This window comes from Nannobrachium achirus, assembly GCF_963921795.1.
Source record: "Nannobrachium achirus genome assembly, chromosome: 14".
NCBI classification, from domain to species: Eukaryota; Metazoa; Chordata; class Actinopteri; order Myctophiformes; family Myctophidae; genus Nannobrachium; species Nannobrachium achirus.
Genome location: NC_137821.1, coordinates 39,263,799 through 39,277,251, shown reverse-complemented (window position 1 = coordinate 39,277,251; position 13,453 = coordinate 39,263,799). Strand labels below are relative to the sequence as shown.

Genomic DNA, 13,453 nt, shown 5'->3' with positions numbered 1-13,453 from the left:
TCTCAGCCAAAGTGTCTCATAGAGCTCCATACAATGACTCACATGCATATGAGTAGTGTGGAAAGGAGCCTACGTCATTTCAAGGGCCAACTAACACTACTGGTAGCTAAGCTCACTTCAGACAAAACTGTCAATCAAACAAGCATGTAGTCAAGTAGTCGAGTGCCACATAATGGGGGGGAAGAATCACCGTTCTTGGCCAAGCATGGCAGTAATCTTCCAACATTGCAACAGCATAACAAGCTCACACGCCACCACTCACCACTAACCACAGGAAACAGATGCATTATTTTTTGTTGATACATTTGGCATACAATCCTTTATGATGAAATGCCTTGTTTGATATAAGTCATGGCCATTTTTCAAGCAGCCATGCAACCGTTTAGTGAGTTCAAGTCACATATCGCCAACAAGGCCCAACATACGATACCCGGCCTATAGTCATGAGTCTGTACGCAAAAACTTCAGAAATGTGTCTAACCTTCAATTAAATAAATGTAAAGGCGATTCAGTGATATTCACCATAAAACACCATAAAAATAGGAGTCAATGAACCTCATATAATCTACAGTATCTGGTATAGAATTAAATTATACTAGTTACACCAAAATACAATTATGTTGAAAATAACAAGAAATAACAGACACATTTTTACAGAGGTATTTAATCATCATGTGGCATGTTTGTGTTATGAATTATGAATTTAAAGTCAGTCTACTACATTATGATTAGATGGTTACAAGTAGTGGTTTAGCAGTGGTTTAACAAGACTGTGTTAGTGTTCAATGGAGATGATGCGATTAATCCACCACTCCAAGCATGAAAGACATCCGCCATCAACAATAGAGAACCGAAGTCTGGCGTGATTTACACATCCTACCTGGGTCATGTTTTTCCCCCATTATGAAATCAAATATATATATTTTTTAATATTGCGTCAAATAGGAACTGTGTTCCAAAAATAAACAAGTGATCCCGACGGTTTGACTCATATAGATATGAAGAATCAACTGACGGCGAGAACATGCTAATGTTACCGCTGCCGAATTAGTTAAATCTTCGCCAGAAACCGACTGTATCAAACATGAGTGACTAATTATAGAGCCATCTCCCTGACAATATCGCAAAGACAGTTTGTTTATTTTTGGACCACTGTGCTAATATGAGATGATTTTAAGATGACCCGATGTTATTCTCCATAGAGAAAAACCTCTGCAACCCAGGGGATGAACGAGTAATGTCAGGACTTGGGTACTCTACAGCATTCATCTGTTTTTATTCACTTACCTTGCAGTTGATCTCATGCTCCTCTTCTCATAAGGCCTCTGACTGCTGACCATTCCAGTGGGTCCGGGATCAGTGGCTGGAAAGTGCAACATTTAGAGATCCACTGAGTCCAGCGTTCATTTCCTCGACTAAAGGGCGGACAGTACTGCCTCCGACCACCACACCTTTGTGCAGCTTTCCGAACTCTAATTCGGGCTAATGCTTTTCAGAAGTAGCAAGTCACGTCATTTTGTAGTTGAACCGGACCTTTCAGAAGAAAAGTTTGGTGGTTGGAGACAGTATGGACAGCCCTTGAAACTGGTTGTTGAGTATTGGTTGACTACCCTTTTTCACTGACAAAACTAAATAAGAACTAAACAAAACCTAAGCTATGATGGCTAAAACTAAGACTAAATATATTGACAATTATGTCACCAAATAAACACTAGACAAAAATGTTAAAGACTAGGGATCCAGTAGAACTAAGACATTTTATGCTTGGTTGTGTGCAGGTGTCACTCTCCGAAAATAGCCGATCTACAAGCTCACAACGTGTTGCAAGCTTGCAGACAGCTTGTAGATCTGGTATTTTCGGCACACAGCTCAGTATAAATCAGGCATTTCGACACCAAACAATCACGACATTTAGTCGATTAAATCAACAGTAGATTTAGCCTACAAAAATCTTATGGTATTTAGTCAACTAAAACGAAAACATTTCAGATGACTCAAATATGACATTCAAAAGACTATGACTAATACTAAATACAAATTTGCTTTCAAAATCAACACTGATTGAATAAAAAATAATCATAATATTCAAAACATCATTTATGTAATACCTTAGTTACAAAATAAATGACATAATTGAATACATAACATAGCACAACATTGTAGCAAATACAATCAAATGTGGCCATAAATACTGTACAAAGGGAAAGGTTGAAACACAAATATTCTCACTTGTGGTTGAGGGGTAATCCTCCTCTGTCAGTGTGCTTAGCAGCCTCTGATATTCTAAGGAAAGAGAAAACATAACATTCATTTAAATCCATTGAACACACAGAAGAGCAGAACATCTTTGACTTAGAACAGTCTGTCACGGTTCAACTGCTTTAATGAAAGCTACCAGCTGGGGGAGCCATGTGCTGGGGTCACTGTCAGCACAAAGCATCAGTCATTTGCATTCCCTGAAACTAATCAAGAAGGAACAGGCTGGACGTTTGTTCCTTTTTTTTTTTACGTTGTACCTGCATCTTGTTCAGAGAGGGAAGGTATGGCCGATGCTCTGGGAGGAACTGGGGGAACAGGGGGCATTTGAGCCTGGGCAGGAGGGGGCACAGAACAGGGGCTGAGAGGAGCAGGTGTTGGGGTCTCCGCTGGAGGAGAGGTGACCCGGGGTCTCCAGGAGGGGACATGTCCATGGGACCTCTTGTGTGTCTGGTCCAAGGACATGCCCATAGGACCGACTGAGGCAGGCAGGGGGAAAACATGGAAAGGCGATGGGAGGATAGGAAGGCGGGAAAAAAGAAACAAAGGTAAGGACAGTGAGGGAATGGAGAGGGGATAATTCAAAGAGTGAAAACGAAAGTATAACTTAAAAAAACTATTCAGCCGACATTGTTTTCCATGCTTTTGGCAGACGCCAATCATAAAGTAGGGCAGTGGTTCCCAAACTGTTTAGCTTGTGACCCAAAAGAGAGACTAGACGTTTGCCTGGGACCCAAACTAGTGAAAACAGCAGATCTACAAGCTCACATGTGAGCTTGTAGATCGGCTATTTTCACTACTTCTTAAACATTTGTTTTCTAATTTATGGGATTAATTACTGAAAGAATCTTTGAATTTAGTTTAATTCATGAAAAAAAAAACTTTTTTGGAAAAGTTTATTGAGAACCATTAAAATAAAAAATGTAGGAAACCAATAATTAAGGGACCCATAAAAATGATTCCGTGACCCACAAATGGGTCGCGACCTACTGTTTGGGAAACAGTGTAGTAGAGTGTACCTGACTGCATGGCAGGCGGCAGAGAGGGAGGTTCAACGCAGGGAGCTGGGCCAGCTTCAGCGATAGAGAGAGGCGAAGAGACAGAACAAGAGGCAGGGGAGCTGCTGGATGAAGCGGGGAGGGGAGGAGTAGGGCAACGGGAGGGGGAGGAGGAGCGATGGGGGGCAGTGAGGGGGGGCATACATCCAGCGTCTGGGACAGAATCAGAGCTGGAAGATATTAGGGAGTCAGACACGAGGGGGGCGACACAAGGGGTCTTGGAGGATTTAGCTACAAGGGAGGGAGAGTGCTGCTCAGCAGATTCAGCGAGCGACGAGGCCATGCTTGGGTCGGACTCGGACAAAGCGGCATTACATTTCGTCTCTATGCCCGGCTCTGTCCGCAAGGCCACGGGCTGCCCAGGGTCAGGGGGACAGGGGCGCAAAAACTTGGGGGATAGTTCAGGCTGGGCTAGAGGGGCCTGACATTTAGGAGGCCTCCATTCGCTTTGCCAGGGAGCTATAGGAAAGAGAGAGTAGACAGAACAGAATGGAGGGATACAGGGAAATGAAGAGAGTGAAGCATTAAGAACATACAGTAGAAGCCATGGAAGCAGACAGGTCAGAAAATAAAGGTATGCATGGACACGTGCACACAGATTATCCAGTGGTTTCATAGGTTAGTAAATTATGGAAAAGTAGTCAAGTTAGGGAGAAAAGAGAGGAAAAAAAAGAGAGAAAACAGTCAAAAAAGAATAATAATTCAACTTAATTCAACTTAAATACTGGAAAACAATTAATTTTGAAACAGAAATCTATGCACAGATATTTAAGTAATATATATATATTTTGCAGAAATGAACATAATGGAAATGTTTTGTTATGATCGTGTCATGATCTGACAGCCATTAAGAAAAATTCCCTGCTACACAGTAAAATCATAGTAAAACAACTAACAAGCAGTGATAAGGAAATAAGGAAGGCTAGGGGGTGAGGTGAAATCTGGAGAGGTGTTTTGATGGCAGCTTTAAATGGGGAGTGAGTTTTTACATGTTCAGATATAAATCTACCACATGAACCCTAGCATCCCTATTCTGGGCATGTCATATACTGTAGGCAAACATTCAGCCAAATCTACAAGGTCACAACATGTTACTACACATTGTGGGCCTGTATATCAGCTTTTGAGTTTTGGAGTAAAACAAAAGAGACCAAGTACACTACAGATCCCTGGGTTATGTACCCCCAGTCAACAAAGTATTTAGGGTCTTAGGTTGTTTGTTAACACTCTGGATTTTACTGCGTTGTCAGTGGTCTCTACATAACACAGCATCTCCCACCACTGTGGCTCTACGCAGGTACCTGTGTCCGGGGCAGACGGCAGGCTGGTGGGCCTGGTGCGTTTGGAGGCCAGCTCCGCACCCTGGGAAGTGGGCGGAGCTGTGGCTCGACTGGGAATGGGGGGAGGCTGAGAGGTGGGAGGCGGGGCGGACAGAGGGGATGAAACGGGGTGGGAGGAAGAGGAGGTGTGAGATCTCCAGGCGCTCGATCGAGCTGCAGCGTAAGTGGCTTGGAGAGAGGAGGATGGACAAAGAGAAGGAAGTAATAAAATGAAAATGAATAAAAGTAAAGTGAGTCAAAACAGGAGAACAGGTGAAGACAGTGTGCATCTTTAACCAGGGGGATTAGCCAATAGGAAACAAAACAACCCTCTACAATCAAGAGGCATTTTATTTATACTGAAGCAGAGCCATTCTGCTCCGGTATACCCGTAAATAAGCTGAATAGTCGAAGCTCTGAGCGTCAGCCATTCAGGTGTTTTGTTTTGTTTTGCCCCTGGAGACAGAAACTGGCAAAGAAATAAAAAAAGATCTAGTACCTGATTCTGGGATGTCAGAGATGGAGACGGTGGGAGGGGGGAGTGGTGGGACAGGAGGAGCAGGAGCAGCAGGGGCAGCAGGGGGAGAGGATAAGGCAAAGGTGGTGAGCTCAGGGAAGGAGCCAGAGAGGCCTTTGGGAGCGAGAGCGGCGAAGGGGGGAAGAGCATGGGGGCCCTGGCCCTCGATGGGAGAGGAGTCGCTGTGGAAGTGGAAGCTATGTGGTCTCCGAGGGAGAGAGGCAGCCACTGAGGAGACCATGCGGGACAGAAAGGGACACACACAGTGGTCGGAGAATGTGACGTATAAAAAGCACAAGAGCAATGCACAGGGACAGCAAGTCAGCATCACAGTTTACCATTCCTAACATGAAAACAAGGATTACAGCTTGGGATTTGGGATTTTACATCAGTCCTCTCTACGCATATCAGGAATATATGTCCTGTTTTAATTGTTCTTTCTTTCTCTATTCTTCTTCCCTTTCCTGAAAACGGCAAATGCTGGGAGCTTATACGAAAAAGGAATTCACACCCCGTTTTTTACAGCTGTAAACATGATGTGAGGTGACAATAAAGCAGTTGTGTTGAAGTTGAAAAAGAATATTCCACTGTTTCTCAATAACGGGTCCGACTACCAGGGGTCCAAATTTACCTTTACAGGTCAGTTTGGTTCCATTTGTACACTCTCAGGGTTAAACTAACGCTGAGCATTTTACAGGGTAGATTGCAGTCCCAGAGATAAAAAAATATATATGATAATAATGGTATAAAATGGGAGCTTGCTTGTTGCCCAGTGCATATTAAACTAGGGGTCTGTGAAATGACAAAGATTCAGAATCACTGTTCAACCTGACCTCACTTCCTCTACACAGGCATATTTTTACTCTTTCAGAGTTAAATTATTTTACTGTGTAGCAAGTTAACAACAGCCCTGACAGGATGTGGATGGAGCGGGGGCCAAGTGCCATAAATATGCCACTGCACAGATGAGCACATTCACTGGCAGGCTGGACCTGCGCTATGGAAACGAGGGCAATTACTCTCCAAAACCTGGTAATAAATGTCAAACCGATAGGAGTGGAGAATGTGATTATGCTGGGCCATTCTGTTCATTCCTCTGTCTGCACTCTGCCATGGGCTTACTTATTAAAACAGCAGAGGGTGGTCTAAGACCTATGAAAGATGAATATAGTATTACATAACTCCAAATCATCAGCCTTCAGAGCCGAGCCTGTCCAACAACCTCTTTGGAGAGGGGAACCACCGGTATTAAAGCAGCAAATCAATTTGTTTGAAGACCGCCTCCACTAGCGTTTTTCAGCTGTTTAATGTTCTCCACTGCCAACCTATCGTGGTATACATTGATTCCAGAGGCACCAGAACATTTCAGAATCTGACTAGCACACTTTTTTCAACTCCTCCTGGTATTTGTCTGAAAGCGACGTTATCCGACCAGATCGCATCGTCCGGAAGGGAGGGTCAAACTGAGTCCGGCCAGCAGGTTATCAATACTGTAGGCTCAATTGGTTTGGATTTAACTTCATGTTATAGAGGTGGAGGTAAAGGGAAAATATCTTTCATCTCAAAACTACACTCTGAGACATCGCAGTGCTCATTCTCATTTTAACTTTAAAATTAAATTGCCTTCCACAAGAATCAACCAAGTCCTCCTGGTTGCCATAGCGACTAGATGTATGTAGTTTGGTATGGAAGACAATTGGGGGAAAGTAAGTAAAGTTGCCTGGATGCCAGGGGCTTTAAGAGTTGGGGCACCCGCTGCTCTACTGGTCCAGGCGCATACCATATAGGCTCAGTGTGGCCTGACAGCGTGTCGCTGGTTCGATTCCCAATCCCGACTACCTTTGCTGCGTGTCACTCCCATCTCTCTCCCCATTTCCTGTCAGTCTAACTGTCCTATCAATAAAGGCATAAAAGCCCAAAAACGTATCTTAAAAATGTACAGCTACAGTATGTACCGGTATGTGTAGTGCCTGAACAAATCACATACTATTTCAGTTACGATTATAAAGCCATCTGGATTCACAGCAATATCCTGGGTGTTATTTTAGCACTGAATGTGTAAAGCCATAGTGTTAAATGAACACTTTCTGATAATGACTGGGCCATATACAAATCTATGCACAAAGTACAAAGGATTGTGAACAAATACAGACATAACCACATCAAATCCCATGAGACCAAAAGGGAACGGCAATGGTCTTTCAGCCAATACCTGAGCCTGCGCCAGGCTGGAAGATTCTAGGCAGGGCAGGTGGGTGAGCCCGGGTAAAGGCTGGCAATGAGTAGGCATAGACAGAGGGCCGTGCCTGTTGGCTGGCATCGCTGAGCCTGGTGCGGTGGAGAGATGTGACCGGGGCAGAGGGGTTTAGGGGTAATGGGGGTACGGGTAGTGGTGGGCGGGACAGCACAGGGATGGTGGTGCCACCAGAGCTACTTCTAGCCATCTCTGAGCGACAGGTGAGAGGAGGGGATGGAGTGATATGGAAGAAAAGAAAAGAGGAAGGAAGGAGTAGAGAAAAGCCATCAAAGGAATTAAATTATGAGTTACAGAGACAAATAGAGAAAGGCAAGGCAGAGGAAGAGAATAAGTGGAAAATAATGAAGATATGTAGGAATGGACAGGGATAGTACTACTCAGATACTCATCCAGAACTATTAAACTAGGAATCTTATTCAGTGGCTTCATACCAGAGCTGAAAATAAGTGGAAAACAACAAATCTCTTTCATTCTGTTCTTATACTGTAATAGCTGGAAATAATCTGGCCAAAATAGAATTGGCTGAAATATGCGACCATTCGGTGAAAATAGCTCACAATAGATCGCAAATGCGACGCATTGATGTTTGTTTGATTGACTGATTGGTTGAATACTTTATTAACACTTTGCAAAAGGTACAGTTATACAATAAAGCTAAAAGGATAACACAAAAAGCCCTGAGGGCTTGTTTCCATTGTGGTCCTGTAACAAAGTATAATGGGTTTAAGTGATTATAATTTAGGCCTAGAATTATTGAATGCTTTAACCAGTGAAAAATAGCAGATATACAAGCTCACAGGCTGCGAGCTTGTAGATCTGCCATTTTTGAAAAAGTCATGAAAATGTGTGCAAATCTTTGAATATGTATTTTCAAAGCGAACGTTTTAACTCAAATTCTGCTTCTGGGTGGTCCCTGGAACTAAATATTTTGATATGGGGGTCCGTGGCCAAATACATATAATTTTGGGGGTCCTTCACATGAAAAGGTTTGAGAACCACTGACATACAGTAGTAGTCTCTCAAGAACAGACTAACTGAGCTCCATTTAAGTGAAAGGGACCTTTTCTTTGACGATGGCTAGCCAGATTGCTGACATAGAAACATAGGGTTTTTCAAAAAATGGATTCAAAAGACACTTATAGAATCGGGTCAAAATTCTAATTTTCACGATTTTTCAAAAATAGCAGATCTACAAGCTCGCAGCGCGGCACTCGGTGCCGCGTTGTGAGCTTGTATATCTGCTATTTTTCAATAGTTAAAGCATAAAATAATGATACACAATAATGTGTACCCGTTTTAAATGGGTTAAATAAAGTTGAGGAGAGTATCTGATGTACAACATGAGAATGCATGGAGGTTTAAACTACCTGGTTTGAAACCTTGACGACCAATATTCATCAGGACTGACCAAATGTTTCTCATCAAACTATAATTATTTTCAGTGCTATAAAGAACTGAAAAGCTCTCACTGACAAGAATGACAGTAGTAAGGCAATGTATAGTTTGACAGAAAACATTTTAGTCACGTGAATATCATTTGAAATAAATGCCATGATTTAGGGCTAAAGATGGAATGCTATGTGATTTGGACCAATCAGGAATCAGGATTAGGGGAGAGTAAAGGTCTTTGCACACTGCTGCGTTTTTCGGGCCGAATATCGGAGTGAATTTCGGAGCGCGCAAATAAAGAAATCAACCTCACGTTATGTCAGTCACGTTTGCACACTGCCGCCCGTTTCGCGCCCCACTCGGTCCCTTGCTCTCTCTATCTCTCTCTCTCTCTCCTTGCCCTGAAAAACGCATTTCGCAACGAAAAACGCAGCAGTGTGCAAAGACCTTCACAGGTGGAAACAAGAAGTTACCTGTGGGGCCAGAGTCAAACAGAGGCCTCCAAGCCAGGTCCTGTACCCTCGCCGTAGGAGGGCCAGGGCCTTCCAGAGGACAGGCAGCAAGGGGGAAAGGAACAGGAAGAAGAAATCACAGAGAAAACATATTTAAAATAGCAGAAAAGGAAAGAGGAACCAGCAGTTTAGATAGCACAGTTCAAAGCAAGCGTCATAAGGCTAAGGAGGTGAAAGGTGACTCCAATGCCTTGCACCCCAGCTGAGACTGGAGAAGGGTCTGCAAAACACCTCACCATGTGGCTGAGTTGTGCAATCATTTCCAGAATCAAACCCTCGATTTAGACTGTCACATGATGCAGTGTGACACCACACCGTGGCAGAGACACATCCAATGGCAGCTTTGTATACAAGTGTTTTTGTGTGTTACCACCACGTACCCTGCATGTGTTCTTGCACTTAATCCATAGACAGGTAATACCTCAGCATACCTCTAAGTGATAATACCTCAGCGTCTCTGGGCCACGAGCCCTTAGCTGACCAGGAATCAAATGTCATTACTGTCACTAGAGCCTATATACTTAGTTGGGTGCCAGAGTAGCACCCCAAAAATAGCAGATTTACAGCCCCTCAACGGGAGTCTCCAGACGTCAAAACGGATGACGACAGCCTCATGTGTCACATCAAGCATATGAATTCAATTCACTGTCTCTCTGCCAGCTTCCTAAAAGATGAAGATGACTTTATTGTCAACGTACAACAGGAAATTTTAATATGTTTTCGCATATCCCTCCTGGTTGGACATACACACAGATCCCCCATGAATATGTAATTCATCAGAGAGGTCAGAGTGCAGTGCCCCCTGGAGCAGTTTGGGGGTTCAGTGCCTTGCTCATGGGCACTTAGTTAGAAATGGTGGGCGCCGAAGATGTATTACCAGCCACCAGCTCAGAACTGGAACGCTCCCTCTTGTCGGTACCGGAGACTGAAACAGTGACCTTTGGTTTACTGGCTGGCCACTTCACTTGTAGGCCACACTGCCTCCAAATAAAGACAAACTAGAATGGGGACTTGACATTCCTCTCTCCTTTAAAAGACAAAACCGTCTTTTGTTTTTGTAAGTTCACGAGTATATCCGAGTACAGCGGCAGAAGAGTATACCCATGGTAACTTCTTTTTATATGCTCCTGTTAGGGGGGGTTGTTTTTGTGGTAATAATTACTAAGGACGCTGAGCGTCTGTGTGAAACATGAGGTGCAGGCATGGGCAGGCATGGGCAGTGAGATATTCACCGGTAACAGGAATAGAGTGTCCAACTCCGACGTGGGCCCTCCTGTCCTCGCCGCCTTCCTCGTCGCTGTCGTTGAAATCATCCAGGTTTCCGATGTCACTTTGCTTCAAGCTCATCAGACTGGCTAAGCTCTGCATATCCTCATCTCTATGGGAAAAGAGAACAGAAATATTTTTATTATCTTCAGGTGTTTCCACTTTATCATTTTGCTAAGTGGAAGGAGACAGTAAAGAGGCGATGACACAGGTCCTGGGCTATAATCAAACCCCTGATTGTATGTAGTTCACAGGCTAACTGGTAACCAATCCATAATTGGCCCATTAAGATCAATACACATTTCAGAACAGCCTAACAATGACACATTTTGCTGTGTTACATTATGAGTTATTTGAAATGTGGCAGAGCGGTGGGTGACTTACGTGGCTTTGCCTTCTTTGAGGAACACACAGGACAGGGTCAGTTTCAGCGTGGCCTCAACTACTTTCACTGAGAGTGGCTTGAGCTTCAGTGTAAGGTCATACTGGGCTGGTGTCGCACTGGCAAACTTCTTCATATTAACGTCAACGGACGCCAACACCTTCCTACGACCCTTCGACTCCTGGTGAGTAGAGAACAGAGGTTATCGCATCTCTACTGATTAAGCATCCTTGATGACCTAACACCTTTGAACATTCAGTAGATTCTCAATGTTTTTGACCTTTTGATTTTAAGAGGTCAATGGGGAAGGGGGATAACTTCCCCAATGGGAATCTACTGAATGTTCAAAGGTGTTTACATTAAGCAACATAAACAAATGGAGAATGCTAGGAGGGAGACGTGAGGAGTGGAATGCTCCCCGTTTTTTGCAATAGGTTCATGCCCCCCAATGGGAATGCATTGTAAAGGAGCGGTGGAGATGACAGAGGCGTGCCGTCTCAGCCACCTTGAGCCACGTGAGACAACGCCGAGCGAGCGGTAGCAAGCGAGTCGCTGTGTCGACTCGAGCGATGTGAATGTCGCCTGAGCCGACTCAGCGCCGTTAAGACGTTGTAAACCAGGGGACGAGAATAGTAAATCTTCGTCCCCTCCAAATTTGGCACTTCCGGTGCTCCCAATCACAAGCCACGGCAAACCACGTTGGCGTGAACCTTTTGCAAAAACAGGGGAGCATTCCACTCCTCGCGAGGGAGACAGTTTCAGAGGACTCACATTTTCAATGACAAAAGTCCAATCTTTGTCTTCAAACTCTTCTGCAGCAGGGTCCTGTTAAAAAGAAAACAAAGGAAAAAGAAAGTAAGAGTACAACAAGTATATGATCCATACAGTACTTCCAGTTCAGATAAAAAACTAATTTATCGGAGTCACAATTGTGTCGGGAATCGGGAGTGGAGATTGTACCTTGAAAAGTGTGACGGTGATGTCCACGCTCTCTGGCACCGACCACACCACCATGCCTCTGTAGGGGTTCTTGATACCCGGCTGCCAGCCATGGAGCTGGACAAAGTTATAAAATAACGAGGGGATTAATACTGGGAACTCTCTTTAAAAGATTGTCTAATTCAGTAGGTTTGAAGTGAACCACGGTTCTGAACTTCTGCTGATTCTACAGATCCATCTTTAAACTCTGAGTTAGATTATTAACACTTGTTTCTGTGTAGCTGTCAGGCACATTCAAACATACTGTACGTACTGTAGGTCACTAGGTGAGTGTACTGTACCTAATTAACTACCTGGTCAAATAGAAAACTAGCGATGGATCGATTGGATCACCGGCTTAAGAGTCCCTGGGCTTTCCCCACTGCAGTGCAGTTCAATTTATAGTTTGCAAAAAATCAGTGAAATAAATCTACTGCTATTTCCTACAGTATCTGTCCTTAGCTCAGTTTTTCAAGGATTCATCTTGAGCTATTAATGCGATATTCCTCTCGGTCTTCTCCTCCCTGCAGCAGTACCTTGGTGCAGTGCCGTCTGTTCCTCCTGATCCATACCACTCTCAGTTTGTCTGGTTGCCTGGAATTAGAGCAGAGCACATACCGTAAGGAGTGAGCATGCAGTTAACAGGCTGCCAAAAATGCTTGTGGATTCATGTCATGTAGTTTGCAATCACCTGCAGTGTCACATTGCTCTTTTACCCATTTTACAAGTGTGATACATTGGGGTGCCTGGTGGCCAGTTAATGAACAGACCATATTGTTGCTGTCGAGCAGAAACCTGGTATCTTCATATTTCATTGTTTTAAGCTTTTGAGCAGTGCTAACCGCTCCTACCTCTGTCTTTGTCTGTACTGTATGTACGTATGAGCCGCCCCATCCCACATTGGCCCAGCTTCGCGGGACGCTTAATGAAATTAACTCATAAATAGCACAGCTCACTTCACACTAGGTGTGATTTTTTCATAAATTAATACTATATTTAATTATCTGACATTGACGTGGAACAACAGCCAATTTATAAAGCTCACAACCAGTCGCAATTGTTATTACGACCGTCGGGTCGCAGTTACTATGAGAGCCTCCAGGTCTGTCCGTCCATCAGGGTGTCACGCAAGATGGAGGCAGGCTCAATAACAACTTCTCTCGACCTCCTGTGACTTTGGAACCGTTTGTCCAAAAGACAAAATGTACTGTATTTAAAAGCTCTGACGGTTGCTTACACAACCATAGGGAGTGTTACTTGTTGACTATTTCAAATATATTATTTTGTTATAAATATTCACAGTTTGAAAAACTAGACATAGCTATAGGACATAGGAAACGTTATTTTATATTGTGAAAACAACTACCCGGAAAAACCTGTTTGTTTACAAAAATTCAGTATAGTACAGTATGTAGAAATCCGACAGACTGTGGCTCTGAACTTGGGTTTCCTATGAACTTGAGGTAACGGAAGTACTAATTGTCTTGACTGTGCCTGAACACTTTATCCATGGTGTGAT

At 43.7% G+C, this 13,453-nt stretch overlaps 1 protein-coding gene across 1 annotated transcript in view; it reads right to left on the bottom strand.

Annotated features, from left to right (window-relative positions):
• ehbp1l1a (EH domain binding protein 1-like 1a) overlaps window positions 1-13,453 on the bottom strand; it is a gene marked incomplete at its 5' end in the record, with an annotated part of 61,585 nt that overhangs the window by 37,508 nt on the left and 10,624 nt on the right. Inside the window, 7 exons of the mRNA XM_080741606.1 lie at window positions 1,288-1,363; window positions 2,230-2,283; window positions 10,541-10,686; window positions 10,959-11,137; window positions 11,728-11,781; window positions 11,917-12,012; window positions 12,471-12,528. Of these exons, the coding sequence (XP_080597732.1) occupies window positions 1,288-1,363; window positions 2,230-2,283; window positions 10,541-10,686; window positions 10,959-11,137; window positions 11,728-11,781; window positions 11,917-12,012; window positions 12,471-12,528 (663 nt within the window). The remainder of the gene's footprint in view (window positions 1-1,287; window positions 1,364-2,229; window positions 2,284-10,540; window positions 10,687-10,958; window positions 11,138-11,727; window positions 11,782-11,916; window positions 12,013-12,470; window positions 12,529-13,453) is intronic.